The sequence below is a fragment of the Paroedura picta genome, chromosome 13, assembly GCF_049243985.1.
Source record: "Paroedura picta isolate Pp20150507F chromosome 13, Ppicta_v3.0, whole genome shotgun sequence".
NCBI classification, from domain to species: Eukaryota; Metazoa; Chordata; class Lepidosauria; order Squamata; family Gekkonidae; genus Paroedura; species Paroedura picta.
This window is the reverse complement of record NC_135381.1, coordinates 44,256,431-44,284,023: the sequence shown is the minus strand read 5'-3', so window position 1 is coordinate 44,284,023 and position 27,593 is coordinate 44,256,431. Positions and strand designations below refer to the sequence as shown.

The 27,593-nt window shown below is 47.4% G+C and overlaps 1 protein-coding gene across 1 annotated transcript in view; it reads right to left on the bottom strand.

The window, feature by feature from the left end:
- Positions 1 to 6,498: 6,498 nt before the first annotated feature.
- Positions 6,499 to 27,593, bottom strand: part of SLC16A2 (solute carrier family 16 member 2) — a 113,118-nt gene continuing 92,023 nt past the window's right edge. The window contains exons 4-6 of the mRNA XM_077307562.1: positions 24,888 to 25,031; positions 13,596 to 13,824; positions 6,499 to 12,347 (exon numbers count right to left, since the gene is read on the bottom strand). Coding sequence (XP_077163677.1) covers positions 12,127 to 12,347; positions 13,596 to 13,824; positions 24,888 to 25,031 — 594 coding nt within the window. The 3' untranslated portion in view covers positions 6,499 to 12,126. The remainder of the gene's footprint in view (positions 12,348 to 13,595; positions 13,825 to 24,887; positions 25,032 to 27,593) is intronic.

Below are 27,593 nucleotides of genomic sequence, written 5' to 3'. Positions count from 1 at the left end.
GAGGAGACTTAGTTAGCTAAGTCGAAAAGCTGGAACCGGATTGCCGAGCATCGGTTTGGATGCTTGTCAAAAGAAGCGTGTTGAGACAGCTTCAAAATCTTTTGAGAGCTTTAATGAAGAGTGTGGAGGTGTGTTTGGCAGCACAAGGCCTCTTCCTGTCAGGGCGAGGAGGGGAAGTCTTGGCAGAGGCTGTGGGGCTGTTTGAGGCCAAGCTCGCTCCAAGGCGGCAGAACCATGGGTGTATCAGAAGTGTTCCTCAGCCCTTGGGGCCCTTTTCTTGTTCCCTCTTTCTTCGGGAAGAAATGCCATCTTTCAGGTTGGCCGTTTAGTCCTTCCACCGTTGCAGTTATAGAATCCTAGAGTTGGAAGGTGCCTCCAGGGTCATCTAGTCGAATCCCCTGCTCAATGCAGGAACTCACAACCACAAGACACCCAGTTTTGTGTGTTGTCCATGAGTTGAGCAGAAACGCAAATAAAATTCAAAGCAATATAACCTCCATCTCTAAAAACATGTATTAGGTTAGTGAAAGCTGGATGATGAAGAAGGCTGATGGGAAGCAAGTTGATTGAGCTGAAATGTGTGGGAGGAGAAATGGATGGGGTGGGACAGACTGCCCAAAAGACAAATTAAGTGGGTTCTCAGTCACATCAAGCCTGAACTCACCCTAGACGCTAAAATGACCAAACTGAAGCGATTCAACTTTGGTTGCATTACAAGAAAACATTAGGGAAGAGAGCAACTGAAGGAAAAGTAGGGAGGCAGCAGGGAAAGAGGAAGACCCAACAGGTGATGGATTGTCTCCATCAAGGAAGTCATGGTCTTCTGCTTGCAAGACGTGAACAAGGTTGTTAATGATAGGTACATAATTCATAGAGTTGCCGTAAGTCAAATGTGACTTGGAGCCTCTTAATACATGCTGGCAGCCTGGATTCCCAAACCCAGATTTCCCCTCAAGCACAGAGCTCCAATTCCAGGATTGTGGGCCAGGGTGAGAGTGAATCTCTGCCAGCAGCCTTTCTTCTTCTAGCATTCCCTAGTTTTAAAGTGCGTCTGGCCAGCACTTAGGCAGTGCTCATATCTAGAGGTACACAGTGGCCATATATTGCTGCTGATCTCAGAGATGATCAAGATGGCTTTGCATTGTTACGTGGAGAGTGGGTGATAATAAATGATACAAATGATGAAAATAGATGATAACTGGTAATTGTCTGTGGAAGAGCGTTATGGGAACCCATCTCTACTGCTGTGCCAATTGGCTTCCAGTCCATGTTCTTGTAAATAGAGGCAAGAGGCCTCGCAAATCCATTCAAAAGGACCTTGTGTGCTGCAGAAGCCCAAGTGGGCCAACGGGAAACTGCGTGGTTTCTCGCTAGGCCCGAGAGGGCAGTTTTCAAACGTTCATTAAGGAAGTTGTTGAGAATTCTGGGCTACATTCCAGATCAGCCTTTCTCAGCTTTTTGACCATTGAGAAACTCCTGAAACCTTCTTCAAGCTTTGAGAAACCCCAGAAGTGGTGCAATCAGGCAGAATAGGGTTGGGAAGCAGAGCTGTGGACACGCCCACCTGGGGCCCCTCCCCTTCCCACCCCCTCCAGGCTCATTACTGGCCATGGGGGGGGAAGATTGACATGACTATATATGGTCATATTGAGTGATTAAGTGTTTAACAAATGATAAAAATATATTAAAAACTAGAAATAAAGCCCATCGTAACTGATACAACGGGCAGTAGAAGGTAGGGAAGGGGTGGCTTCCCTTCCCCCTTGGGCTGGGCAGAGTTCCAGCCACATCACAGCAAGGCGGCTGGGGGGCTTCCCTCCTACTGTCAAAGGCCTGCCATGGCCCAGCGAAGCCTTGGGGCTACTTGCGTGGCCCTCAGAGGCTTCACCGGGATGCAGAATGCAAGGCTCCTTGCCCTCCCTGCTCTCCGGTCTGCCTTCCCCAGAGGCCCACTTACCTCTGGCTCTGTCAGCTGCCAGGGGCAAACTGATGTCGCCAGATTGCCCCTGGCTGGGCAGGTGGGGACAGGACCTGTCCGGACTTTGGGACAATCGGAAGGCACGTGGGCCCTGCCCACTCTCCACCCACCTACCATTTACCCTTTTATTTATACAGCTGGCAGCAGCTCTCCAAGGTTGCAGGCAGAGCGATCTTTCCCATCACCTACTAACTGATCATTTTAACTGGAGATGCCGGGGACTGAACTCAGAAACTTCTGCATGTCCGGCTACTCTACCAGGGATTGAGCCCTGGCCCCCTTTCCTTCTTCAACCTGTTTTGTTCTGCTGATCATTTGTCCCCATTCTATTGGCAGCTTGTCATGTCCCTTGTTAGGGTATTATAGCAGTGAGATGGTGGCCTAGCAGCTGGCGCTTTCCATTTTATTCTGGGATTGCCAACTGAAAGCCTTCGTCAGACCATGTGTACCTGTGATCCTTGTCACCATTTTGGGAAAATGCTTATTTAGCTTATTTCCCTTTTAGGCAAGCACAACAAGAAGAGTTGATTTTTAATCCCCGCTTTTCACGCAAAGTGAAGTCTCAAAGTGGATTCCAATCGCCTTCCCTTCCTCTCCCCACAAGACACCCTGTAAGTTCAGTCAGAACTGTGACTGGCCCAAGGTCACCCATCTGGCTGCATCTGGAGGAAGAGGAGTGGGGAATCAAACCTTGTTATCCAGATTAGAGACTGCCGCTCTTAACCATTGCCCCAAGCAGAAACCCAGATTTGTTGAGAGCATGTGTCCATGCATTCCAAACTCTTGGAAATGTCAGTGTTCCCCTGCTCATCCAAAATGGCAGCTGCCCACACCAGGATGGATGGAAGCAGTTCCATCTTTCCTTTGGCATGGCTTGAGCACAAAAGTTTAATGTCTTTGCATGGCCCGTAACCCTAATTTTTTCCCCCGTGGTACTTTGTGGCTCAATAACAGGTGGATGCCTCTAGCTCAGCCCATCCTGTGAGGGGGCATCCCTTGATACGGAGTCCTGAGAGCCTAGCAACCATGAGAGTTGCTTCCTTGTGTACGCTTATTCTGTTAGCACCATGGCTGTAGCACAGTGGCAAGTGTCTTTTCCAGCAAAGGGGAAACATTGCTGCTGGCAGCTATGAAAATGGAAAATAATTATCACGTTGGTGACTGTAACATTAGGCAAGACCAAAAATGTCAACGTCTGGATTGTTGTAGATGTAAATTGGCTGCTCCGTCCTGACACCCACGTGGGTTGCATGAGGCTCCGTCTATTTCTCCCAGAGAAGAGACCACCCTGACCTTGTTTTGGCAGGAGAGCTGCAGACTGTGGGCCCTGAGCCCTTGACCCTGGAATTAATTTAGGCCAGTGCTGGGTTTGATTATGAGATTGGTAGAGAGAGAACTGACAGCACGTCACAGGAGTAGGATGCTACAGGCCACATCTGCCACTTGCTGGCTGCTGAAAAGACTCTCCGTGGCTACATTTTCTTTTGTGCTTCTGGAAGGTGAGTCAGTTTTGGCCAGCACATCTGTAACCAGAGGGAAGATACAAAACAACTGGGTTCTAGTTTCCAGGACCATCTTCCTTTGGTCATCTGCTACTATGCCTGAAGTTCCATACCTGCAGAAACGGCTCAAGTTCCAGAAGGAAAGAAGTATCCATCCTTGAGTTGATCCAAGCGCAGGCCATCTTGCTAGACAGGAGGGTATTCATTTCCCCCGTCCTTGATGACAATGGGTCTCCATCCATAGTGCGGAGTCCTGAAGCCAAGAGTGCTGGGTGGGGTAGAAAGCAACAGGCAAGGTGCTCTCCTGGCCTGAAGTGAACTTCTTTGCTCAGGGGCAAGTGTTCATTTGTAGATATTATTTCAAGAACAGATTTCAGTTCATGGTATGTTTTTTCCTACTCTGGTGAAACGGGCAAGAATAAGGGAACCAGGCCTGCTGAATTCCACCCAGATAGATACCAGGGTTTTCCCAGAGGCATCTGTTCATCCTGCTGTGTTTTGTGGCCAGTTCCTGCAAATTTTCATTAAAATAGGTGCAGTGGTCACACCCCTGTGGATCACTATTGCATGTGAATGTGTGATCTTGGGCTGCCAACCTCCATGGGGGAGATCTGCCAATATTACAATCGATCTCCAATCAATCATGGAGAAAATGGCTGCTTTGAAGGGTGGACTTGTGTAGCATTATGCCTTGATGTCGTCACTCGCATCTCCAAGCCCTGCCCTCCCCAGGATCTGCCTTCAAAATCTCCAGGAATACCCTAACACAGAACTGTCTGGCCATGTGTGATCCCACAAGACAAGGAATCAAAACGAAGCTCACCCAGGCACAGAACTGTCTGAAACCACTGAATGAAAAATAATTTATTGACTTGATGAACACACCGAAAGCTCATGCAGGCATTCCTTCTGAGAACTTGCACAGAACAGAGAAAACACGCAGCACAAAAGCTGTCTTCGGTTCCACACTTGCAGAATTCCCACCCAAGACCCCCCACCAATTGGCAGAGGAGGCGAAGGACGGCCCAATGAGTGGTCCTGTTGTCCCTCACCTGATCTCCCCACAACTTCTTGGCAACCACCTTCTGGATATGGGACTGGCAGCTAGACAGGCAAAGGGGAAAGCCAGGCTAGGATCCAAACATAGTGGGCAAGCTGCCAACCTGAATGCATTAGATCGGTTTGCTGCAGGCTGGGGTGAGTCCAAGGAGCTGTTCCTAGTCTAGGGGTCCTTGTGAGGAGGCTCAGAGCAGGATTTACTTCTGGGCATGAGTCTCCTCAAGTGTAAATAGGGAAGAGAGGCTTGGATTTATTATACCTTCCCCACCACCTCCCATGGGCAAAATCCATATATCCAGATGATACAAATCTACTACTAAGGTTCTCCTTGGGGGGGGGGGGGGACACCATTTTCTGGAAGGTAGCATGGAAGTGAGGCTTTGATTGAGACCCAGCTTGGTGTGTTGGTTAAGAGTGGCAGCTTCTAATCTGTAGAGCCAGGTTGGATTCCCTGCTCCTCTTCCACATGCAGCCAGCTGGGTGACCTTGGGCCAGTCACATTCTCTCAGAATTCTCTTAGACATCTGTTGTGAGTATAGGAAGGGAAGTCTCCTTTGGGTAGTGAGAAGTAGAGTACAAAAAAAAACATCAATTCTTCTTCTACAGACGAAGGCACTTATACCTGTTGGTGCTCAAGATGGGTTCCTCACAGAGTTGCCCATCGGCTAGAAAACAGACAGCCGTCGCTATCCAAAAGGTGAATTTTGGAGAGCGTTGATGTAGTCAACAGCTGCCTGGCCAACAAGCGACTTTCACCTTTTCTTCAATGGCCATTATTCATCAAGTGTAGACAGCTGGTTCCAGTGTGGTGGTCAAATGGCCATGCCAAGTCAGGAGAAGTCTTGCACCCAAGGAAGTTGTGACCAAGTGTGCAGATGCACAAGTGGACACCGGCAACATCAGTTCTCAGATTCTGCACAGTGAGTTGCTCATTGCTTTGCAGGGCATGGGAAGCGTCCCCCACCCTGGCCCGCCTATGAATTTCCGACCTTTTGGGACAATGATTTCTTTTACAATGTTGAGTATTTCTTACAATTTTGCCTTTTTTAGGAGAAAGCAGCTAAAATTCCTTGGGTTGCTTTGTTTTGAATCCAGGAACACCGCTGAAACTAAGAAGGTTTGTGGGGTATTAGCTCCTTGAAGGGTCATACCTTGTAAATTCTGACAGTCTCACGGGTGCAACTGGAATCAAATGTAGGTCTTCTGTTGCAGACCAGCAAGGCTGTCCTCTGAAATTATCTTCACGGTCAGGTTGTGGGGTTTTTTTGAGCTGTTAAGTAATCACCACATACATAAAGTTTGTTCCGTAGGTTGTTCAAAGCCCCAGAAACCTGTGTGCAAAGGTGCTACAGTGGGGCAAACCCCATAGATTTGTTTCCCAGGGATAGCATTTCACCTTCCGTTCTCTTCCAAAACAAACTGACTGCCATGGTTTACCCAGGACAGGTTCTGGCCATTGACTGGCTACATAAGTAGAATCCTGTGTGTTAATTATATAGAATCATATCTTACCAAGTCAGTTTTTCATTGACAAACACAGGCATAGCAAAGGGAGCGGAAGAATGAAGACTAAGGTCAGCTCACCCGGAGAAAATGGCTGCTCAGGATGAGGCTTCTCCCCTCATCAAAACCCGCCTTTTCTTGGCAACCCCCCCCCCAAAAAAAAAAAATCCAAGCATTTCTCAACCCAGAGTTGGCTGTCCTAAAGCAACAAGAGGTCTCCCAAGAATCCCGCTTCTCGCTCTTGCAGTGAATTTGATCCAACCCAAAAGAGAACATGTTTGCTGAAACTAGATATGCTGGGAAAGTCAACTGAAAAGTGCTGAAGTGCTGTCCTTTTCTAGCGTAATTTCACTGTGATGTGCCCCTCATCCAAGTGTGCTTTAAGCTTTGGAAAGTGGAGAGGTAGAATAAACACAGGAGCCAAGACCATAGACCGATTCCGAGAAAAGTCAGAAATCTTAACAAACGATATAATTTCAACTCAGCTTTGATAATCAAATTGAATAAAAGATTTCACATCAGTAAAACGCTCCCCCCCAACACAATTATCTAAAAGGGGGGGGGGAACCTGTACAATAACATTTCATGCCTTAAGTATAACAGTTATTATAGAGAGTAACAATACATGTAACATTTGACATACGATTGTCCTGGCAAGGTGAGAATTTGCAGGTGGCAAATCGGAAAAAGCTTTGGAGCATGAACTGGCAGCAAAAAAGTGAAAATTAAAACTCCCTTGTAGAAAATCCCACTAAAGAAAAGTCCCAAGGGTCTGGTTTTCTTTCTAAAGCTGTCAGTGTGGAACTAACACAGGCTGAACTGGAACGATGCAGGACTTGCAGACGTAGGAGGCCTTCTGCTCATTTCAACCTAAACCATCATGCTGTGCAAACAGTTGACTAGCCCAAGAGCACATTGATGGGTTCTGGAAAATGGCATTTCATTTCGCCTGACAACCATGATTGCTGGAGGGGAGGGGGAGGAGAACCCTTCACTTATTTAGATTCAGGTGGGTTCTGAAGTAGCACAACAGAAGTTGAGTCCAATGGCACCATTAAGACCAACCAGGATTTATTCAAGGCACGAGCGCCTTGAATAAATCTTGGCTGGTCTTGAAGGTGCCCCTGGACTCAACTTTTGTTGTCCATCAGTTGTAGTTTCACCAAATTGCATTTCGAATGGGGGCGGGGGTGGGATTCCCTTTGATGTTAGAGAGCTGCCGCATGCTGGAACTGCCACCAAAATGTTTTGTTTCATGTTGGAGAAGGTTCCAAGATCCAGGAAGCAACCCACTGGAGAGACAGGGATTGCCAGACTGCCCCTGTTAAACCAAGGGGCTGAATTCTCCCTCCCTTGTTCCACACAGAGCAGTTGCAGTCCTTAAGAAAAGGCTCCCAAAGGGGAAAAATAGTTCCACTGTGGAGCCCCACCCAGAGACTGCACTCAGTGGCCTCCATCAAAGGTTTTGGTTCCTCTTTGTTTATTTTGGAGGCAGCCTGAAGTCAAATCAGTTGGTGCTTACTGTTCTCCTCCTAGGGCTGGTTCCTGGAATGTTAGTAGAGAAGGGGGAAGAAAACAGCCCTTGGGCCAATACTGAGTTTGCATCCTTTCCAAGAAGAAGACCCAAGAGAGAAAAATCCCAAGCAGAAGGCACATAGGACCATGGGAGAGGAAACAGAGGTCTGGTACAGTATCAGGACCTACTTGAGAATCAAGACCATGATTTTATGTGTGGGGCAGGGGGAGGCCTCAGCAATGTCTCACTTCTGGGGCAACTTCTGTTCCTTTGGAGAATTTCTTGACCAAAGCGTAAATCAGCAGTTCCCAGAGATATATGGTGGCCAACAAGGGAGGCTGGTGTCTTGGAATGCGGCTGGAAAGTTTAATCCTCCCTAAATAGCAACAACCAAGGAAGGAAATAGCTAGTCCTGGAATCGAATTGGGGCCCAGTCTGGAACATTCCAAAGCCAGGGCTGGAGTCCAGTCCGGTACAGAGGCCCTGTGTATGTGGCTGGCATACAGCTGGCTCAAAGGAAAGAAGTTTATTTGCACTGATTCATCGCTGCCCTTAAAACTACTCTGAGGCACTTGGGAAATGGAGAGGACGTCTCTTTGCTAAGTGGAGAACGTGCTCTCAGGAGTCCCTGCCTGTATTCAAAGCAGGTTTTTGGTCCCCAAACCATGAGGTACTTACAAAGGCCCTCATGGGGCAGTAAGTGGAGGCAGGTGTCCTTGGCTCACAGGACACTTGCTTTGACCTCCGCCCTTGAGCTTCAGGCGGGTGCATTCCAAGCTTCTCACCACTTGGGTGAAATGCAGTAAGTCCCGCAGTAAGTCCATAAGGATCAGACCGAGGGTCCATCTAAGCCAGCCTTTCTGAACATTTTTGTTGCTGAGAAACCCCTGAAACATTCTTCAGGCTCCCAAGAAACCCCAGAATATGGTTGGGAAGCAGAGCTGTGGACACGCCCAGCCAGGGCCCCTCCCCTTCCCGTCCCCTCTAGGTCCACCACTGGCCATTGGGTGGGGGGTGGGTGGGTCAAGCTGACCATATATGCACCCAATAAATGTTTAACAAATTAAAAATTATATATATATAAAGATTAACTTCCACCAATTTGTAAAATCCTTCCACAGCCATCAAGAAACCGCAGGGTTTCATAAAGCCCTGGTTGAGAAAGGCTGATTTAAGCTAAAATCCCCTTTCCTAAATGGGTCCCTTCAGGACCTCAAGAATCATGACACGGAGGCAAGTCTTCTCCTACCCAGGAGTATCTCAACATCTATGGCAACTTTATAGAGACATTTTCCTCTGGTCTTTTTCAAAAAAGTTCTCTTGGGGGGGGGGCGGGGAATTTATCTGGGGAAATTTGTTTCTGAGCACTTCCTCTGATTTGATAGATTGCATTTTCTCGACATGGAAGGTTTATTTTATCACGCAGTACGAAAAACAGGACAGCAACAGCAAAGTGTGGTAGGAATTGCTGTCAAGTTCTCAGGCCCCCTTTCTCAGCTTTTTTAACTTAGAAACCCCTGAAGCATTCCTCAGGCTTCAAGAACCTCCAGAAGTGGTGCCATGTGGAGAATATGGTTGGGAAACAGAGCTGTGGACATACCCACCCAGGGCCCTCCCCTCCAGGCCCACCATTGGCCATTTGGGGAGGGAAGGGGTGGGACTACATAACCATATATGGTCGCATCACCTGATAAATGTTTACTACATTAAAATATATTTAAATTAATTAGCTCCCACCTATTCAGGAGACCCTTCCAGGGCTGTCAAGAAACCCGAGAGTTTCATGCAACCCTGGTGGAGACAGCCTGTGCCAAGGTGAGGAGGGGGTCTGAGGAAGGGGAGGATCTGGGGGCAAACTTGGCTCTGGTGGCCTGAATAGGTATTTAATGAACTCAGGGTTATCAACGAGATCAGGACTGAAATGGGTTGGAGGCTGAGGATAACTCCCGAGCACTAATGCGGCAAGTTCTCCCAATCCAAGGGGCCTTTCCCCGATGCAAAGGGCTCAGGCAGCGGGAAGACCCCTTGCACCGAGAGAAGCTATTGCTGCATGTGGAACAGATGCGCAGGATCAAGCCCCACGTCCTCCAATGGGAAGCAGGTCCTTGGACATGAGAGGTCCCCCACTAACACAGGGGGCTCCCGTGGAACCACACAGGAACCGCACTGGAGAGGGTGGAAATCAGAGGGGACCTTGGTCTCCAAACGTTTGCAAGAGCAGACCGTTCCGTTGCGTGGTGCCTCCCGCCCAACTTCAAAGACGGAGGCACCACTTCGGGCCACAGCAGTGGGGAGGAAGGACAACCGGATGGGGTTTACAGCTTGGGCCGAAGACGAACAGCGGGATATATTTGAAACTGATATTGCGACAACGCTACGCAGAGCTCTGCCAACTCTGCACACCCAAACGTCTTTTTATAAGGAGGTCAGTATACTGGTCCCCATATTGCAGTGCAGGGAGGTAGGGGCGGGTTGAAAATAGGGTTCCCAACCTCAAGGAGGGCCCTGGAGTTCTGGAATTATGGCTACTGAATTCAGTTTCCCTGGAGGAAGTGGCAGCACTGGAGGGCAGACTATGGGGCACCGCATCCCTGCCCTTCCCAAACGCTCCACTTCTACATCCCCAAGAATTTCCCAAACTGGAATTGGCAATGTTAGTCGAGACTGAGCAGCTTCTCTTTAAAAACAAAACAATAAAGCAGTGGCAGAGGCAAAATCTGAACTGTGCTCACCTACGTCGAGTCATCCCGTTTTCAAGGGGCTTGGACTTTTCTGCTCTGCTTTACTTGGTGTCGCAGGGACGGTCTCCAGCCCCTCCCCTCCGCAAGGGCACACTCACAGCAGTGGCTTTTTTTAACCACTTGATATTGAGAAATGCCCAACAGTGTGGGCCTGCACCTCATGTGCTAGCTGCTCACCTCTCAACGGCCCGGGGGAGGCTCATGCTCAGAGCCTGGATGTGCATTTAGGCCTCATCTGCTGCGCATAGGGATGCCAGTCCACAGGTGAGACCAGGGAATACCTCCATTCTACAGCTCATCTCCAGGTGGCAGAGATCAGTTCCCCTGAAGGACATGGCTACTTTGGAGGTAGCATTCATCACCCTAAATCCCACCGACTCCACCTCCAAAGCCTGCAGGCCCTTCCCAACCCTGGCTGAGTGGAGGTCCGTGCCATTCACAATCCTTCTCTCCCCTGCAGCTCTCCCTGAGAAGACCGGGGGCTTATGCCGCTCATTGCTCTGTTGCTTCTGTATGCAAGGCACTGTGCACAACTCAGCAGGTCCCTGGTGGAGGACCCGGGCCTGCCTGCCTCCCTCCCTCCCTGCAGCATAGTTGCACACAGGCAAGCCTTCATTTTCTTTGGGCCAATGTCTGCCTGCTTTCCACTGCTTCTGAGGCACGACTCACAAAGGGTTTGCAGGTTCCTAAGGAAACAGCTACATTTGTCTGGGGTCCAAGGTGCATCCTTTCCCCCAGGGCCAGTTACCCTTCTCCAGGAGATGCTGCATATAGTAGAAATGTGTATCAGCACCCAGCTTGTGGGCTGTGGCTCAGGAGGAAAGTCCTCAACATCTATGCAAACGAGGAAGATGGTTCTGCCAACTTCAACCAACTGGGTCCACATTGCTATGAAGACATGGCTCTACACAACTCATGTCGCACCTTGGAGGATTCATGGCCAGAAAAACCCCCGTGCTCTCTGGCCACCCCCCCCCCAAAGACTGCCCCTCTGAAGGATGGCTCAGAAGTTATAGGCTGACAAATATCCTGGAGACGAATATAATTTTAAAAACTGCCCAATCGTAAGTGCTGTTTCATGAGCTGCACCCTCCTCTTTGCAATGCAGTCCTCTCAATGCAGTCCTCTCCGGCGGCTGGGGGAGAGCAGTCTGAAAGCATTAGAATATACATCCCAAGAACTGAGAAGAATATCTACTAACAAGGCCTGTTACACATAAGGAGATGGCTGTGCACATACAAAAACTCAGGCGAGCCTGCAATGAAAACACAGTGACCAACAAGTAAGTCAGAGGCAGATTCTGCAAACTGGGGAAGAAGAAGAGCAGGAAATAAATTTTCCAAAAAGATTCAGGATTCACCCACGGTGTAACGTTTCTTTCTTTGCCTCCACAAGTGGCTAAAATATACTCTGAGAATTTGGCTGCTATAAAAATAAGTCCCAGAGAAGCTCAAAATGAGACAAAACTCTACTTTCAAGGCAAAAGTGACAGATTCCATTTGGGGGGGCAGGGGAATAAATCCATGAAACCGATCAAAAGCTTGCTAAATGCCTATTCCTTAAGGTAATCGCCTGCTTCACCAGCCAGAAAAACAATCACCTAACAATGAATCAGAGTGCTGGTTGAACTCTCTCTGCGGAAAAGAGCTGTAAGTATTAAAACCAACTCAAAAGCTAATTGTCCAATTCGGCTTGTCAGGATGTTCTCTCCACCGACAGTTGGACAGGCAGGATTCCTCGTCAGAAAGGGCTCAGCTCAGACAGTGTCAAAAATGCTGGTGGCAAGAGGGTTGTGTGTATGGACACCGGGAGAGCTTACGGATGGCTTCAGATATGCGCCTCCATGGCTGGGGAACCTGGAAGGATCTCTCCGTTCATCACAGTCTCCAAAACCAACATCTTGTCTTTCCCCGACTCCAGCTGCTGCTTCCTGAGCTTTCTTTGATGGATCACTGGAACAACAGCCAGAACCAGGCCCCCAACTAGCGGCGGGATACCAGCGAAATAAAAGGCCAGGTGGAAATTCCCGAAACAGCCACGGAGTAGTCCTGCAAAACAAAATCAACGGCAGAGAGAGAGAGAGAGAGAGAGAGAGAGAGAGAGAGAGAGAGAGACTGGAATCCATCCGAAATAGCAATGCTAGATTGCCACCTGCCCACACTCACTCTACTTGCTGCCCCTCGGCCTCAGCAGACAAGATTCAGCTCCAGGAGCTGAATCTTAGAGTCTTAAGAGACCAACAAGGTTTGCAGGGTAGAAGTTTTTTTTTTTTGGGGGGGGGCAGATTCTTCTGAGAGTTTTGACTCTCGTGAGCTGATACTCTGAGACTCTTGGGGCAGGCTGCCAAGAAGGTAAGTGGGGAAAGAACCCACTTTTCTCCCTGACTTCAGCTGGAGCCTGCCACCTGCCAACCTGTTTTTGGCTACCAACAGAAGATTCTGCAGTGGCATGGTACACTTCAGTGGGGGACACCTGTAAGCTGTCTCAGTAATCTCACAGCTCAAGGGTGGCCACACAAATGGTTGAGTTGATCTCTCAACTGAATACCCCTGGAAGACAGGGATCCTAGAAGGCCTCCTACTGTCTCTTTTGACTGGAAGTCTTGGAGATCTTGCACATTATCTGCTAGCGGAGCTTTTTATCAAACTGCAGCCAGCAGGGCTTGAACTGGGGACCTTCTGCATATAAAACAGGTGCTCTACCTCTGAGCCATGGCCTCATAAAGGTACTCTAAAATAGGGGTGGCCCAACGGTGGCTTCTTATGGTGCTTGCAGAGGCTCATGGGAACTGTAGGCCTTGGACATCTGGAGAGCCACAGTTTGGCCACCCCTACTCTAAAATACCTTGACCTTGACCTTTTACTCTAAAATACAGTTAAGCCATGGCCTAATTCTTTGAGTTTGCAGGCTTTTTTGGCATTTTGATACAGTGTGGTGGGTGCAGCCACAAAATGGCTGCCACTAAAGGGCTGCTGCAGGAGATGCAACCAGTCACAAAATGGCCACCACAGTCCTGCAATGAAGATCCTACTGCTGTCATGGCAGCTGCTCCCAAAGCAGTGTTTTTAAAAAATATGCCCAGCCAGTCAAATTTCCAATGGCCAATCAGAAGGCTTTCTGGGCAAAAGCTCCAGTGTAAAATACTTGGTGGGCAGGAACTTTGGGGGTCCAGTTTAATGTGGATGAAGCCATTTTGTCAAGAAATGTACAAAAGCTGGATTGGAAGGGGCGGCAAAGGTGAGCTGTTACTTCCTCTGGAGGCGGGAGCTCAACTTGAAATGTCCCACATGACTGACCTGCAATTGGGGGGCCTGCTGTCATGGGGATGGCCATAAGTCCCAGAAGATACCCGATGGCCTGAGAAGCCTGCATAGGTCCAACCAGCTCAAAGGCGATGGGGGCCATGATGGTGATGAAGAGTCCGTCACAAAGCCCGAGGAAGAGGCAGACGACAATGACGCCCCAGAACTCTTGGCACTGTGGGATCATCATGCACAACACGCCCAAGAGAATGAAGGAGGCCACCTGGGGAGGCAAAGCAGGGGAGCTGTTCAGACAGGATAACAGGAGAGGGTTCACGCACCCCACAAATCAGGATGAGGACCTCATAACAAAGAGAGAGGGCAACCGCCTGTCTACCTCGTTTTTATTTCACTCTTACTCCCAGGAGTTCAGGACAACAGACAATGTCCTGAATCCTCACTCCTGCATTTCATCCTCACACCAACTCTGTGAGGAAGCCTAGGCTGAGAGAAAATGACCGGCCCAAAGCCCCTCCTAGCAACTTCAAGGGCCAGTGGAGGATTGGAATCCAGATCTCCCTGCTGCTCCTTGACCAACATGGCAACTATCAAGGCATTCTGATCCTCACTCCCAATGGTTCTGGCTCTGCAATTAGGTCAGCACAACCATGGCCCAGGGATTTCCACGTGCACTAAACTGATTAAAACTGATATTGAACAGTTGCCCACTCTCCTATCATGGCCAAGGAAGAGGTGGCTTATAAAGATGGTTGATTCCAGTTGGCCAGTGGAATCAACTGTAGATCAGCTGATTTTAGGCCTCAACTATAGGCCTGGGGGAATAACTCTTGTCTTACAAGCCTGCCCGAGATCTTGCAGGGCTCCGATCTCCATCGGCAGAGCCTTCCACTAGGCCAAGGTCAGAACCAAAAGGGCCCTGGTCCTAGCTGAGGCCAGTTTAATCTCTTCGGGACCAGGGAACCTAGGCAGATTCTGCTGGCTAGCTCTTAATGCTCTCTGGGGGACATAGTGGGAGAGATGGTCCCATAGGTATGAAGGTCCCAGACCATTTAGGACTGCGTGGTGTAGTGGTTAAGAGCGGTGTCTTCTAATCAGGTGAGCTAGGTTTGATTCCTGGCTTCTTGGCGTGCTGCCAGCTGGGTGACCTTGGGCCAGTCACAGTCCTGTTAGAGCTGTTCTTACAGAGCAGTCCTGTCAGGGCTCTCTCAGCCCCACCTACCTTATTGAGTGTCTGTTGTTGGGGGAGGAAAGGAAGGTGATAGTCAACCACTTTGAGACTCCTTCAGCGATATAAAAACCAACTCATCTTCTTCTAAAAGTGAAAACTAAGATTATGAATCTGATCTGGTCTTCAATCTGGATCCAGTGCCACTAAGCAAGGACACCATGTGTATGAGCCCCCCAACAGGTCCCAGTAAGGACCCATGCAGCTGCATTCTGGGCCAGTTGAAATTTCCACACCCATCTCAGGAGCAGCCTGCCATACAGTGAGTTATAATGATCTAACTTGGAGATGTAATACAGCCTGTTCAGTTACATCCAAACTTCCTGAAATAAGTAGTTCCTGCAGCTTGATGCAGCCTGTGGTCTCCAAGGACCAGGGAAGAAGCAGTTCTACAGTTCAATGCATCCCCTGAAGCGTTTTGGGCTGTTGCTTCAGAGGGTCAACAAAGCCCTGGAGAAGGATTCCCCACACCTGCAGCTGCATGCTGGCAGGCCACCTCAAAACGACCGGGGAGCAAGGGCAGCGGACAGGTAGGAAAGCATCTTCGGGCACTGCGGATTTGATTGTGCAGAGACATAAACATTACCAAGGGCAGTGGCAAAGGATTGGTTCTCTGAGACCACCTGATTCAGATGACTGGGCAGATCTGGTTCCTGCTTCACCTGCCTGCAGTTTCCTCCTTGGTAGCTTTCTCCAAGGCTGCAGGTTTGAGCCCCGCAGTGCCCATCAGGAACAAGCAATCTAGGTGTCACATTTCTAACCTCCTTCTCCATTTGGCCTCACAACAATTTTGTGAGACTCGGCTGCAAGAGGCTCCCTGGCCTAGTTATCCAGGAGACTTTAGGGGGGAGTCGGGATTTTCAGCTTGCCTTGATACTAACCACCACGCCCAGGAGACTGTTTGCCCGGAGGGATTAGGGATGTAGTAAAATAGAATTCTGCAGGAGAGCGATTTCTATATCAGTGATAACAATTTTAATCACCCGTGAAATTGCTACACAGCCTTCTGTCCTTTAGCATCCTGTAATTGCAGACTTCAGTTTATGCGATTTTGCATACTGTTTCTGATTTACAGTACTTTGTGTTTTATTGCATTGCTCATGGCATCCACTAAACCAACTTTATCGCATGGTCTTTTATGCCTCTGCTATCTGCCCTGGACCTCATCCAGATGGCCCAATCTTGTCCGTTCTTGGAGGCTATCAGGAATTTAACCCCCTTTGAATAAGCTATAGAGAATGTAATACACACTTGACGTAAAACAATCTCTGTCTGTCTGTCCGTCCGTCCGTCCGTCCGTCCACCCATCCATCCATCCATCAACCCACCCAATTCGATTTTTTTTTTTTGCACCACTACACATACGAGGACTGCAGGTCAGTTGAATTTTTACTTATATATTTTGTGGCTTTGAAACAAATTACTAGCAGTTAGAGCATGTGAGTTCAGAAACATTCTTATATTAATCATTACCTCCATACGTCTCTATACATTGTAACATCAACAGAATATATCTCAATTCCCAATCTCAGCCATGTTACTTTGGAATACACAACATTGTATTATTATTATTATTATTATTATTATTATTATTATTATTATTATTATTATTATTATTATTATTATTATTATTATTAATTGCATTTATATATTTTTATATCGTAATCAATTGAAGTCAGTGCAGAATATTTTATACCTTTGTAGTATACTCTATAAATGTAAGTACTATTTTAAGTGAGGCATTAAAACAATCTACAGCCTAATCTCGATGGGTTAAATCCCTGGTTGCTTGTTACACGGTGATCCACATCTTTTTTGAGTTCTTGGAATCTAAGCAGGGTCGGTCCTGGATAGTCTTTGGATGGGAGACCACCAGGAAGTCTGGGGTTGCTGCACAGAGCCAGGTAGTGACCAACCACATCTCTTGACTTGGAAACCCGCTGGCCTAGCATTTAGTTGCTGTGGTTTGACATCACTTCCCGCCACCAGTCTGCCTTGAATCTCAATGAGAAAGGCAGATGGTAAATGGAGCAAAGAAATAAACAGCTTCTTGCTAGGGGAAAATCGTCACTGCAGGCAGTTCCTACTTTGAGTCCTTGACCTCTATCATGCTCAGGTATTTGCTTTCCTTCCCATACCATTTCCCCTCCTCCATTTCAGGTTCTCCCCCCTCCAAAAAACCCCCAACAACAACAACATTGAGACTACTCAGTGCTGTTAAGAATCACACACACACACACCCCAAGTCACAGAAGCAGGACTGACCTGATCTGGCTTCCCATGTTCACAACCCAAAATCAAATGCTCCAGAACAGAGTGACCCACAGAGAAGACTCAGTTTCAGAGAACGTGGAGTTCTTGCCAGCAATCAACAGAAGCAAGTCCGCAGAAAAACAGAAAGCCCCCCCCCCACCCGCTACACACCCATCGCGGGCAGGCAAACAAAAGAAAGCCTCTTGAACGTCACTGGAGAAAGAATCAGCTGCACCCCTTTGTCTGTGTAAATTACTTTTTTATCTGCTAGAAGCTCTGCCAAACCTTGCAAGATGAAAACACTCTGCCCACTTCAGCCAGGAGGCCGCTGAATATCAGGTTCATGTGGAGGCCAAACCCGGCAGTGGGTGGAAAGACATAGAAACACCATATTTCTTTGACCTTCACAGGGTCTTCTGGCTTCATCCCATGGGTCTGTTTTCTGTGCCTTGCTAAGCCATGACTTTTCCAGCCATGCTGCCGGTTTATATGCCTCCCTCAGGGTCTCTGGGAAGGTCTAAATGACAGAAAAGGCCATAGACTCCAAATGAGATGAAGTTATTGATGCCAAGAGCAACCATCTCATCACCTCCCCACCCCATACTTCAAAACTCATCTGTGATGGCACAATGTTTTTCTCTTCCCCTCCCCCCCCCAGCCCATGAGGAGGAGTAGAGATGAGAAACTTCAGAAGGCTAGAACCTCTCCAGTCAAAGTAGCTGGTGGACAGGGTTTAGAAGGGGGAGGGGGGCTGATTTTTAACTGTGTTTTATTATTGTATTTTCATTATTGTATTTTATTATTTTTATTTATGTTTATTTATTGACAGACTTACATACCGCCGCTCTCCATTGGAATTCACGGCGGTTTACAATAAAACAATAAAAACCAGTAGAACCCCTTAAAAAACCCTTAAAAACGATAAACATTAACATTAAGAACTTAAAAGATGGTGATACCAAAGTTCTAGTTCCCACCCACCCCCTGCCCTGGCCAATCAGGGAAGAGTGCTTTGCTACGAGGCATGGAGAAGGAAGTTAATTAGCAAAAAAGCAGAAATCTGCACACTTTGTTATTGTTGTTAGGTGCGAAGTCATGTCCAACCCATCATTACCCCATGGACTTCCTGTCCTCTACCATTCCCAGGAGTCCATTTAAGTTCACACACACTGCTTCAGTGACTCCATCCAGCCACCTCATTCTCTGTCGTCCCCTTCTTCTTTTGCCCTCAATCACTCCCAGCATTAGGCTCTTCTCCAGGGAGTCCTTCCTTCTCATGAGATGGCCAAAGTATTAGAGTTTCATCTTCAGGATCTGGCCTTCTAAGGAGCAATCAGGGCTGATCTCCTCTAGGACTGACCGGTTTGTTCGCCTTGCAGTCCAAGGGACTCGCAAGAGTCTTCTCCAGCACCAGAGTTCAAAAGCCTCAATTCTTTGACGCTCGGCCTTCCTTATGGTCCAACTTTCGCAGCCATACATTGCAACTGGGAAGACCATAGCCTTGACTAAACGCACTTTTGTTGGCAGGCTGATGTCTCTGCTTTTTAGGATGCTGTCTAGATTTGCCATAGCTTTCCGCCCCAGGAGCAAGCATCTTTTAATTTATTTACTGCAGTCCCCATCTGCAGTGATTTTGGAGCCCAGGAAAATAAAATCTGTCACTATCTCCATTTCTTCCCCATCTATTTGCCAGGAATTGAGAGGGCCGGATGCCATGATCTTTGTTTTTTTGATGTTGAGTTTCAAGCCTACTTTTGCACTCTCCTCCTTCACCTGCATCAACGGGCTCTTTAGTTCCTCTTCACTTTCTGCCATTAGAGTAGTATCATCTGCATATCTGAGGTTGTTGATATTTCTCCCTGCAATCTTGATCCCAATTTGTGATTCCTCTAATCCCGCCTTTCTCATGATGTGCTCCGCAAACAAGTTAAATAGGCAAGGTGACAGTATACAGCCTTGCCGAATTCCTTTCTCAATTTTGAACCAATCAGTGATTCCATGCCCGGTTCTCACTGTTGCTTCTTGACCTGCATATAGGTTTCTGAAGAGACAAATAAGATGCTCTGGTATTCCCATCTCTTTAAGAACTTGCCACAATTTGTTGTGCTCCACACAATCAAAGGCTTTAGCACAGTCAATGAAGCAGAAGTAGATGTTCTTCTGGAACTCCCTAGCTTTGTCCATGATCCAGCGTATGTTGGCAATTTGATCTCTAGTTCCTCTGCCTCTTCAAAATCCTGCCTGTTCTTCTGGAAGTTCTCGGTCCACATATTGCTGGAGCCTAGCTTGTAGGATTTTGAGCATAACTTTGCTAGCATGAGAAATGAGTGCGATGGTGTGGTAGTTTGAACATTCTTTGGCATTGCCATTCTCTGGGACTGAAATGTAAACTGACCTTTTCCAATCCTGTGGCCATTGTTGAGCACACTTACTGATGGTAATTTTTGAAATTTCAATGCTTATATCCACTTCCGGATATCGTGGGGGAAAGGTAGGGTCACTCTGGATCAATCATGCATATTGCAGAGGGAAAATTTTAAGCACTCAAAATCCAAATGCAAATTGAATTCAGTGTAGACAGGAGAGATTTATTTGAGCTGTCAGTGGGTAAAAAGCTCCATGCAGACGACATCCTGGTCACAGGAAGCAATCCTTTTGACCAGCCACTAAGAACAAAGAATTGGCCCTCACCCAACTTTAGCAGTGGGAAACTATTCATGCGCAAAGACCATCAGCCCTGTTCTGCACCCAGCCACGGACAGGGGGGTGCAGTGATGGAGATGTGCCAATGTTTGAGCAACACATGTGGAAGGAAGGCAACTGAGGCACACTGATTTCTCATGCTGGATCGATGCCATGGCACCTGAAGGGAGTGTGGTTCTCCAGCTTAGCACAGAACAGATGAAACATAAATGAGAGAATCACTCCAAAACTTTCTGGTGGGCTCCAGGTATGTTTCGTGTGATGATAGCAGTGGTGCTCGGCTGGTATCCTCACACCACAGGTGGCCTAGTGCCAATTGTATCCGACTTGCCTGCACATAATGCTAAAAGCTTATAGAATCATAGAATCATAGAGTTGGAAGGGGCCATACAGGCCATCTAGTCCAACCCCCTGCTCAACGCAGGATCAGCCCTAAGCATCCTAAAGCATCCTAAAGCATCCTTCTTGAAGCGAGGCCTCCAAAACTGCACACAGTACTCCAGGTGTGGTCTGACAAGTGCCGTATACTATTATTTTATTATTATTATTATTTAATATTTAGACCGCCCTTCTCCAAATAGGTCTCAGGGCAGTTTACAACATAAACAGTTAAAACACAATAAAATCCCCATAAAAACCCCAATTTACATATAACATATAAGCGGCGGTGGTCACAATTCTCCTTATTGGCCCCTCCGAGTGTCACTCCAGGGCCAAGTAGCCAATGGGGAGCTGCGCACAGCACAGTAGGAGCTGCACTCCTCATTGGCTACTTGGCCCGTCCTCAGAGCGACCCGCCGGGGAGTCGCCATGGGAAGGGAAGAGCCTTCCCATCAGGTGAGTTGTCTGGCCCTCCTGGGTTTGCCGCGGGGAAAGGAGCAGGGAAGCCGTGTCGAAGACGTGGCGGCCCTGCTCCTTTCCTGACAGCCACACAGCCGGCTGCCCAGGGAGCCTGGGGACGCGAGGCCTTCAACACAGCGGCACGAGGGGGGTGGGGAGCGCGCGATGGCGGCCACGCAGCCGGCTTGCCCGGGTTGGAAGCTGCGGGAAAGGAGCAGGGTTGCCGTGTTGAAGATGCGGAGGCCCTGCTCCTTTCCCGCCCATGAGCCGCGGACCATGCCCCTAGAGGCCAGGGACGTGAGCCCGGGGATGCCAGGCCTTCGACGCGGCGGCATGAGGGCAGGGAGCGTGCGACGGCTGGCCGCAGGAACACCAGACCGCGGGAATGCCAGACCGCAGGAAGCCTTCGCCCTGCGAAGGCTTCTCCCGGGGGGGGGGGGCTAGTGCCCATTTTATTGTTAAATAAAACGGGTTTTCCCCTTAGTTAATAAATATGTTAAAAAGTACCAGACAGAGCCCAGAGCCCTGAGGTACCCCGCTACTCACCTCCCTCCAGTCTGATGAAACACCTTTGACAACAACTCTTTGAGTGCGGTTCTCTAACCAATTCCCTATCCACCTAACTATCTGAAAATCCAGATTGCAACTTATCCATCAGAACATCATGGGGAACCTTATCAAAAGCTTTACTAAACTCCAAGTAAACGACATCAACCAAATTTCCACGATCCAGCAAACCTGTTACTTGGTCAAAGAAGGAAACCAGTTTGGTCTGACAGGACCTGTTGGAGACAAATCCATGCTGACTTCCCTGGATCACCAAATTGTCCTCCAGGAGTTTGCAGATCACTCCCTGTAATATCTGCTCCATTATCTTCCCCACAACAGAGGTCAGACTCACTGGTCTGTAGTTTCCCGGGTCATCCTTCCTCCCTTTTTTGAAGATCGGAATAACGTTTGCTCTCTTCCAGTCCTCCGGGACATCTCCAGTCCTTAAAGAGGTCCCGAAGATGATGGACAAGGGTTGTGCAAGTTCTCTGGAAAGTTCTTTGAGCACTCTCGGGTGCATTTCATCCAGATCAGGGGATTTGAACTCATCCAGTGCAGCTAAATGCCTCTCAACAACCTCTCTGTCTAAGTCAACCTGCCATCCAGACGCTATCCCTTGGCTACTGCCAACTCTAGATGTGCCTAAACCCTTTGACCTGTGATAAAAAACAGATATAAAATAGGCGCTGAGCCTTTCTGCTTTCTCTGCATCCTCCATTAGAGTTTGTCCATCCGTACCCAACAGTGGGCCTATTGCCTCCTTTATTTTACGTTTGCTCCTCACATAACTGAACAATCTTTTCTTGTTACAATGGGCTTCCCTGGCCAATCATAGCTCATTCTCAGCTTTGGCCTTTCTGATGATTGATCTACAGTGCCTAGTAACCTGTAGGTACTCTTCTTTAGAGTTCTGTCCTTCCCTCCATTTCCTGAATATTTCCCTTTTCTTTCTTAGTTCCTCTTGAAGTTCTCTGTTCATATAAATAGGCTTCTTAGAGCTCCTGCAGTATTTTCATCTTTTTGGGATAGTCATGGATTGAGCATGCAATAGCCCACCCTTCACATGCTCCCTTCCCTTCCAGCATTCTCATCCATAGTAGTCCACGGTATGACACTCATCATGTCTCTGAGTTTATTAAAGTTTGCCCTACGAAGATCCAACATCTGCATCTGGCTACAAGCTTCCTTGCCCCCCCCCATCTCAAAAGGAATTCTATGAGGACATGGTCACTTCCCCCTAGGGTCCCCACTTCCTTCACCCCATCCACCAACTCTTGCCTGTTGGTCAGTATTACGTCCAGTATGGCTGAACCTCTTGTGGGTTCATCTACCATTAGATAGATGAAATTGTCAGCCAGGCAGGTCAGAAAGTTGCATGACTGAGGACGCTTCACAGAGTTTGTTTCCCAGCACACATCTGGGAAATTGAAGTCACCCATGATTACAAGGTCCTGCCACTTGGATATTTTCTCAAGCTGCTCACAAAGTGCAGCATCCACATCCTCTCGTTGGTCAGGCAGTCGGTAGCAGACACCAACAACCACACTGTTTGTTTTCCCCTCGCTTATTTTCATCCAGATGCTTTCCACTGTAGATATGCTCTCCTTCACTAGAATTTCCTGACAGGTAAGCCCTTTCCTCACATACAGTGCCACTCCTCCACCTCTTCGATCTATTCTGTTTTTTCTGAACAGTTCATATCCATCCACCATTACATTCCAGTCATGAGAATCATTCCACCAAGTTTCTGTGATGCCTACTAGATCATACCTTTCCATCCGCATGAGAAGTTCCAGCTCTTCCTTCTTATTTCCCATGCTTCGGGCGTTAGTATAAAGGCATCTGAATCCTTTTACTTTTGGTTCCTTATGAGCTGGCCTTCCTGGTTGGGCTGCTCCTGATCGGTCTCCTTCCTTACACTCCCTATGCTGAACGTCTCTTTCCCCTTGTGGCTTCAGTTTAAAGCTCTCCTGATGAATCTCCCCAGGTTCCTGCCAAACACATTCTTCCCCAACTTCGACAAGTGCAGTCCATTAGGTGCTAGTAGGCCTTCTTCAAGAAAGCCCATCCCATGGTCCCAGAAACCAAATCCCTCCTGCCGGCACCAACTACGCAGCCAGTGATTCACCTCCATTATCTTCCTCTCTCGACGCATTCCTCTTCCCTTGACAGGCAAGATTGAAGAGAATACCACTTGTGCCCCCATTTGCTTGAGCTTCCTCCCCAGATCTTGATAGTCTGTTTTAATAGTAGCGATGGTATTCAGGGACATGTCATTCGTTCCCACATGGACCATTACAAATGGGTAGCGATCCATAGATTTGAGGAGTTTGGACAGCCGTTCTGAAATGTCTTTAATTTTTGCCCCTGGCAAGGAACACACCTCTCGGGTTAGGGGGTCGGGCCCAGCCACATGGCGATCCATTCCTCTTAGCAGGGAGTCTCCAATTACCAGTACCCTCCTTTTTTTTTTCTTCTCAACTCCATTTCCTTCTGTCCCCGTGGCCTCTTCCCTTTGTCTTGGACTTCGTTTTGGGACCTCTTCCCTCGTTGGCACTTGCACCTCCTCTGCAAGGGCCTGAAATCTATTCTGGAGCTCCAAAGGCCCCGAGAACCATCTCGCTCTACGCCATTGAGTCTTTTTCCTAACTGTCTGCAGAGGCTCCATAATGAGGCCAATCCCCTTATCCTCTTCAGGACTGGTTGTATCCTCTTTATTCAGATTTGCACAGCTCCTGCCTATGAAATCCTCCCCTTTCTTAATTTGTGTCAGAGTAATAATCCTTTCTTCTAAACCCCTAATCCTTTCCTCCAAAAGTCTTACCAGTTTACACTTGGGGCAGATTTAGTCCATCTTGTCTTCAGGGAGGAAGGCAATCATGTCACACTCACTGCAGATGATGGGATGAGTGTCCTGGAGGTCCATCGTAACTTCTAGGCAGTGCAACTACTAGGGAAATATAATCTACAAATTCTAATTGCTAGGCTAAGAGCCACATGCCAAGAGTCCTCTGGCGAGGAGCAGCCCTTTTTAATCCTCCAAGCAGAGGTCGGGCCCTTCTTTCTTTCTTTCTTTCTTTCTTTCTTTCTTTCTTTCTTTCTTTCTTTCTTTCTTTCTTTCTTTCTTTCTTTCTTTCTTTCTTTCTTTCTTTCTTTCTTTCTTTCTTTCTTTCTTTCTTTCTTTCTTTCTTTCTTTCTTTCTTTCTTTCTTCCTTCCTTCCTTCCTTCCTTCCTTCCTTCCTTCCTTCCTTCCTTCCTTCCTTCCTTCCTTCCTTCCTTCCTTCCTTCCTTCCTCCTCAATCACCACAATCACCACAACAATAGCCTCACTTGGTCAGCAGCAGCAAGCTCTCCCCAGCAGCAGCAAGCTTTCCATGTGCTCCCAGCTGTCTGAGCTGTCTGAGCTTACCCTTGCTGCATCATAATTATGTTCTGCAAGCTGTGTCTAGTCACATAATTTGACTTGGCTAGTTCTGGTGTCTGGCTCGTTACCTTCCAAGCACAGCTTCTGAAGATAAATAGATGGAAACAACAAGGACTGATATCTAGTTAACCCCCCTCCTTGTGTGCCCAGGTGCTTGGGTGGCTTGGATAATTTTCTCTTTCAACGACTGCTTTTCGGGGTGCTGCAGAATGTGAGGCAAATGCCCACCCCCACAGCATAGGAACAGAAGTGAAAAGAGCAGCAATTGGTGCATTGAGTCTCAGATAATTCTGGAGTAGGGGAATGAACACAAAGATCAGGCACACCCTACCTGCAAGTAGATCTTGTTCAACCCATGGATAAGGTCGCCAATTGGTCCAGAAGTCAAGCGCCCAATCCCTGAAGTGGCTCCCAAGCAGACTAACACAATCCACCCTTTATCTGTTTCTTTGAACTCCTCTTCCACGTATTTCACCTGGGGAAGAGAGGTAGTAGTAGAAGTAGTAGTAGTAGTATGTATGTATGTATGTATGTATGTTTATTCAGTCAACTGACCCATATAAACAATACATCTATAAAAACTGCAATCAATTATAAAAGTTAATCAATATGAGTTGTGAAAAAATACAAGAGTATTGCTACATTAAAATATTAAGATAATAAAACAATGTTAAAACAATGCATTGTTGGAAACAATTGTAGGTAGGGGGGAAAGGGTTATAACATGTAAAGGAGAGGAAGGGGGAAGAAACCTCAGGGAAGTTAACTGCAGGGACAAGGGATCTTCTTGAGCAGTCCATTAACCCAAGGGATAAGAGGGCCTATTCATTACTATCGTTCAGACATTCTTTTCGATCTAATTCTAGTAGAGGTGTGAAGGAATTTTGCTACCGTCTTAGAAATAAGTGGGTCTTTGTCCCTTAGCAAAAATTTAACTAGAGTATCACTATTATGGGATGATAAAGATGAATGTCTGGTGTAGTGGGATAGTAAAGGTAGGATTAGATATCTTCAGATGCTTTAATAAAAAGGACAATATAGTAAGATATGTGAAATTGTCTCAGGCCGGGCATGATCACAGGGGCATAAACTTAGCTCCAGCAGACAATTGAGAAACCTGCCCTTGAGTGCGGCTGAGGGGAATGAGTTAAAACGTGCTCTTGAAAGGCCCAACAGTATTTTAATATTGAGATGTTTGTGAGTTATGGAGCTGGAGTATTTCCTGGCCATCTTTTCAGAGTGCTATAGATTCTAGGAAGAATTGAGAATTCCTCCTGAGAATCTATATCAAAAAGACATTGCCGTACGGCAGCTTTGGCTGTTTTAAGGCCAAGTTCTATTCGATGGTTCGGATCGAGGCCCAGAGTTTGGATTTTTTCAATGATTTTGCTATTCCATGGGAATTGCGAGGAGACTGCTAAAAATTTGGGGATTAGTCCCTTCGGATGGAGGTAAATTTTTAACCAGTAATTGATGGTTGTCAGCCAGGCACGGGTTTCTACCTTCTGAAGGCCAGATTCTTGGTGTAGAACAACATTTGGTGTGCAGTTAGGTTTTTATAAAGATCTCTCAAAAATTTTGATTGCACTCTTTCAAGCAGCACATAGCTCCTGCAAGGGCCCAATTGGGTACCATATAGGATTTGCGCTAGTACCTTCGCAGAATATAGCTTCAGAGCTGCTGGAATAAACTTACCACCTTTGGTATGAAAGAATCTAGGAATGGCTAGAGCACTTTTTTTTGCGGAATCTGTTCCCGAATGTATATGGGCGTAATGACCACCGTTATATTGGAAATTGACTCCTAAATATCTAAAATACTTGACCTCATCAATTATGTGCCCGTCAATATACTAGCGATATTTCTGGAACCTGTTGTTACAGTGCATTATTTTAGTTTTCTCATAGTTAATATTTAGATGTTTTTCTTTGCATTGTTGGCTTAAAATAAGCAGAGCGCGTTTCAGGCCAATTTTGTTCTGTGAAAGGATCACAGCGTCATCCGCATACATAAGAATTGGTATTTTCTTATCGTCCAGCTTAGGGGCATGGATATCAGAGTTCTGAAAGCATTAGATTAAGGAATCAACATAGAAGTTAAATAAAAAGGGGGCTAGGAAATAACACTGTCTCATGCCTTTCTGAGTGTTCACTGGTTTTGTTAGGTTACCCTCATTACTAAATCTCACTTGCAATCTGGTTTCCTTATATAACATGACCATCAAATGAAGCAGCCTTTTATCAATGGAGGAGTTGGCCAGCTTGGCCCACAATTGGTTTCTTGGGATGGTATCAAAAGCAGCCTTGAGATCAATGAAGGCTGCATATAAGGAGCCCTTAGCTGATGTGACATGTGTATGGATTAAATATTGCAAGATAAGGCATGGTTGATCTCTCTGGTCTGAAGCCATCTTGTTCATCTTCTAAGATTTTTTCTTGTTCTGGCCACTTGCATAGCTTAAGGCATAGGTGTTTCGAGTACAGTTTAGAGATCACATTTAACAGACTAATTGGTCTGTAGTTGGATGGTTCAGATCGGAGGCCTTTCTTGAAGATGGGCATAATTATGGCAAGTCCCCAATCATATGGGATTTGTGCAGTTTGATCTATATATGTAAAGAGTGATGCCAAAATAGGAGCCCACCAATCAATATTAGATTTTAATAGGTCAGGGGAGAGTAGTAGTAGTAGTAGTAGTAGTAGTATACACCCTGTGAGGGAGGTGGGGCTGAGAGAGCTCCAACAGCTCTGTGAGAACAGCGCTATCAGGGCTATGACAAGCCCGAGGACACCCAGCTGGCTGCATGTGGAAGAGGAGCAGGGAATCAAACCTGACTCACCAGATTAGAAGCTGCCACTCTTAACCACTAAAACAACAAGGATGTCAACCCCCTGAATGACCCAGTGCTGCATCTTCTGCAATGCACACTCAGGGGGCCAGCTATAGTGGGTACAAGCACAGGGTGAGTGTCCACACAGCACCGGACTTGGTTGGTCCTCCACCGCACCTCCTGGTGCTCAAGAAGTCCTTCCTGTCC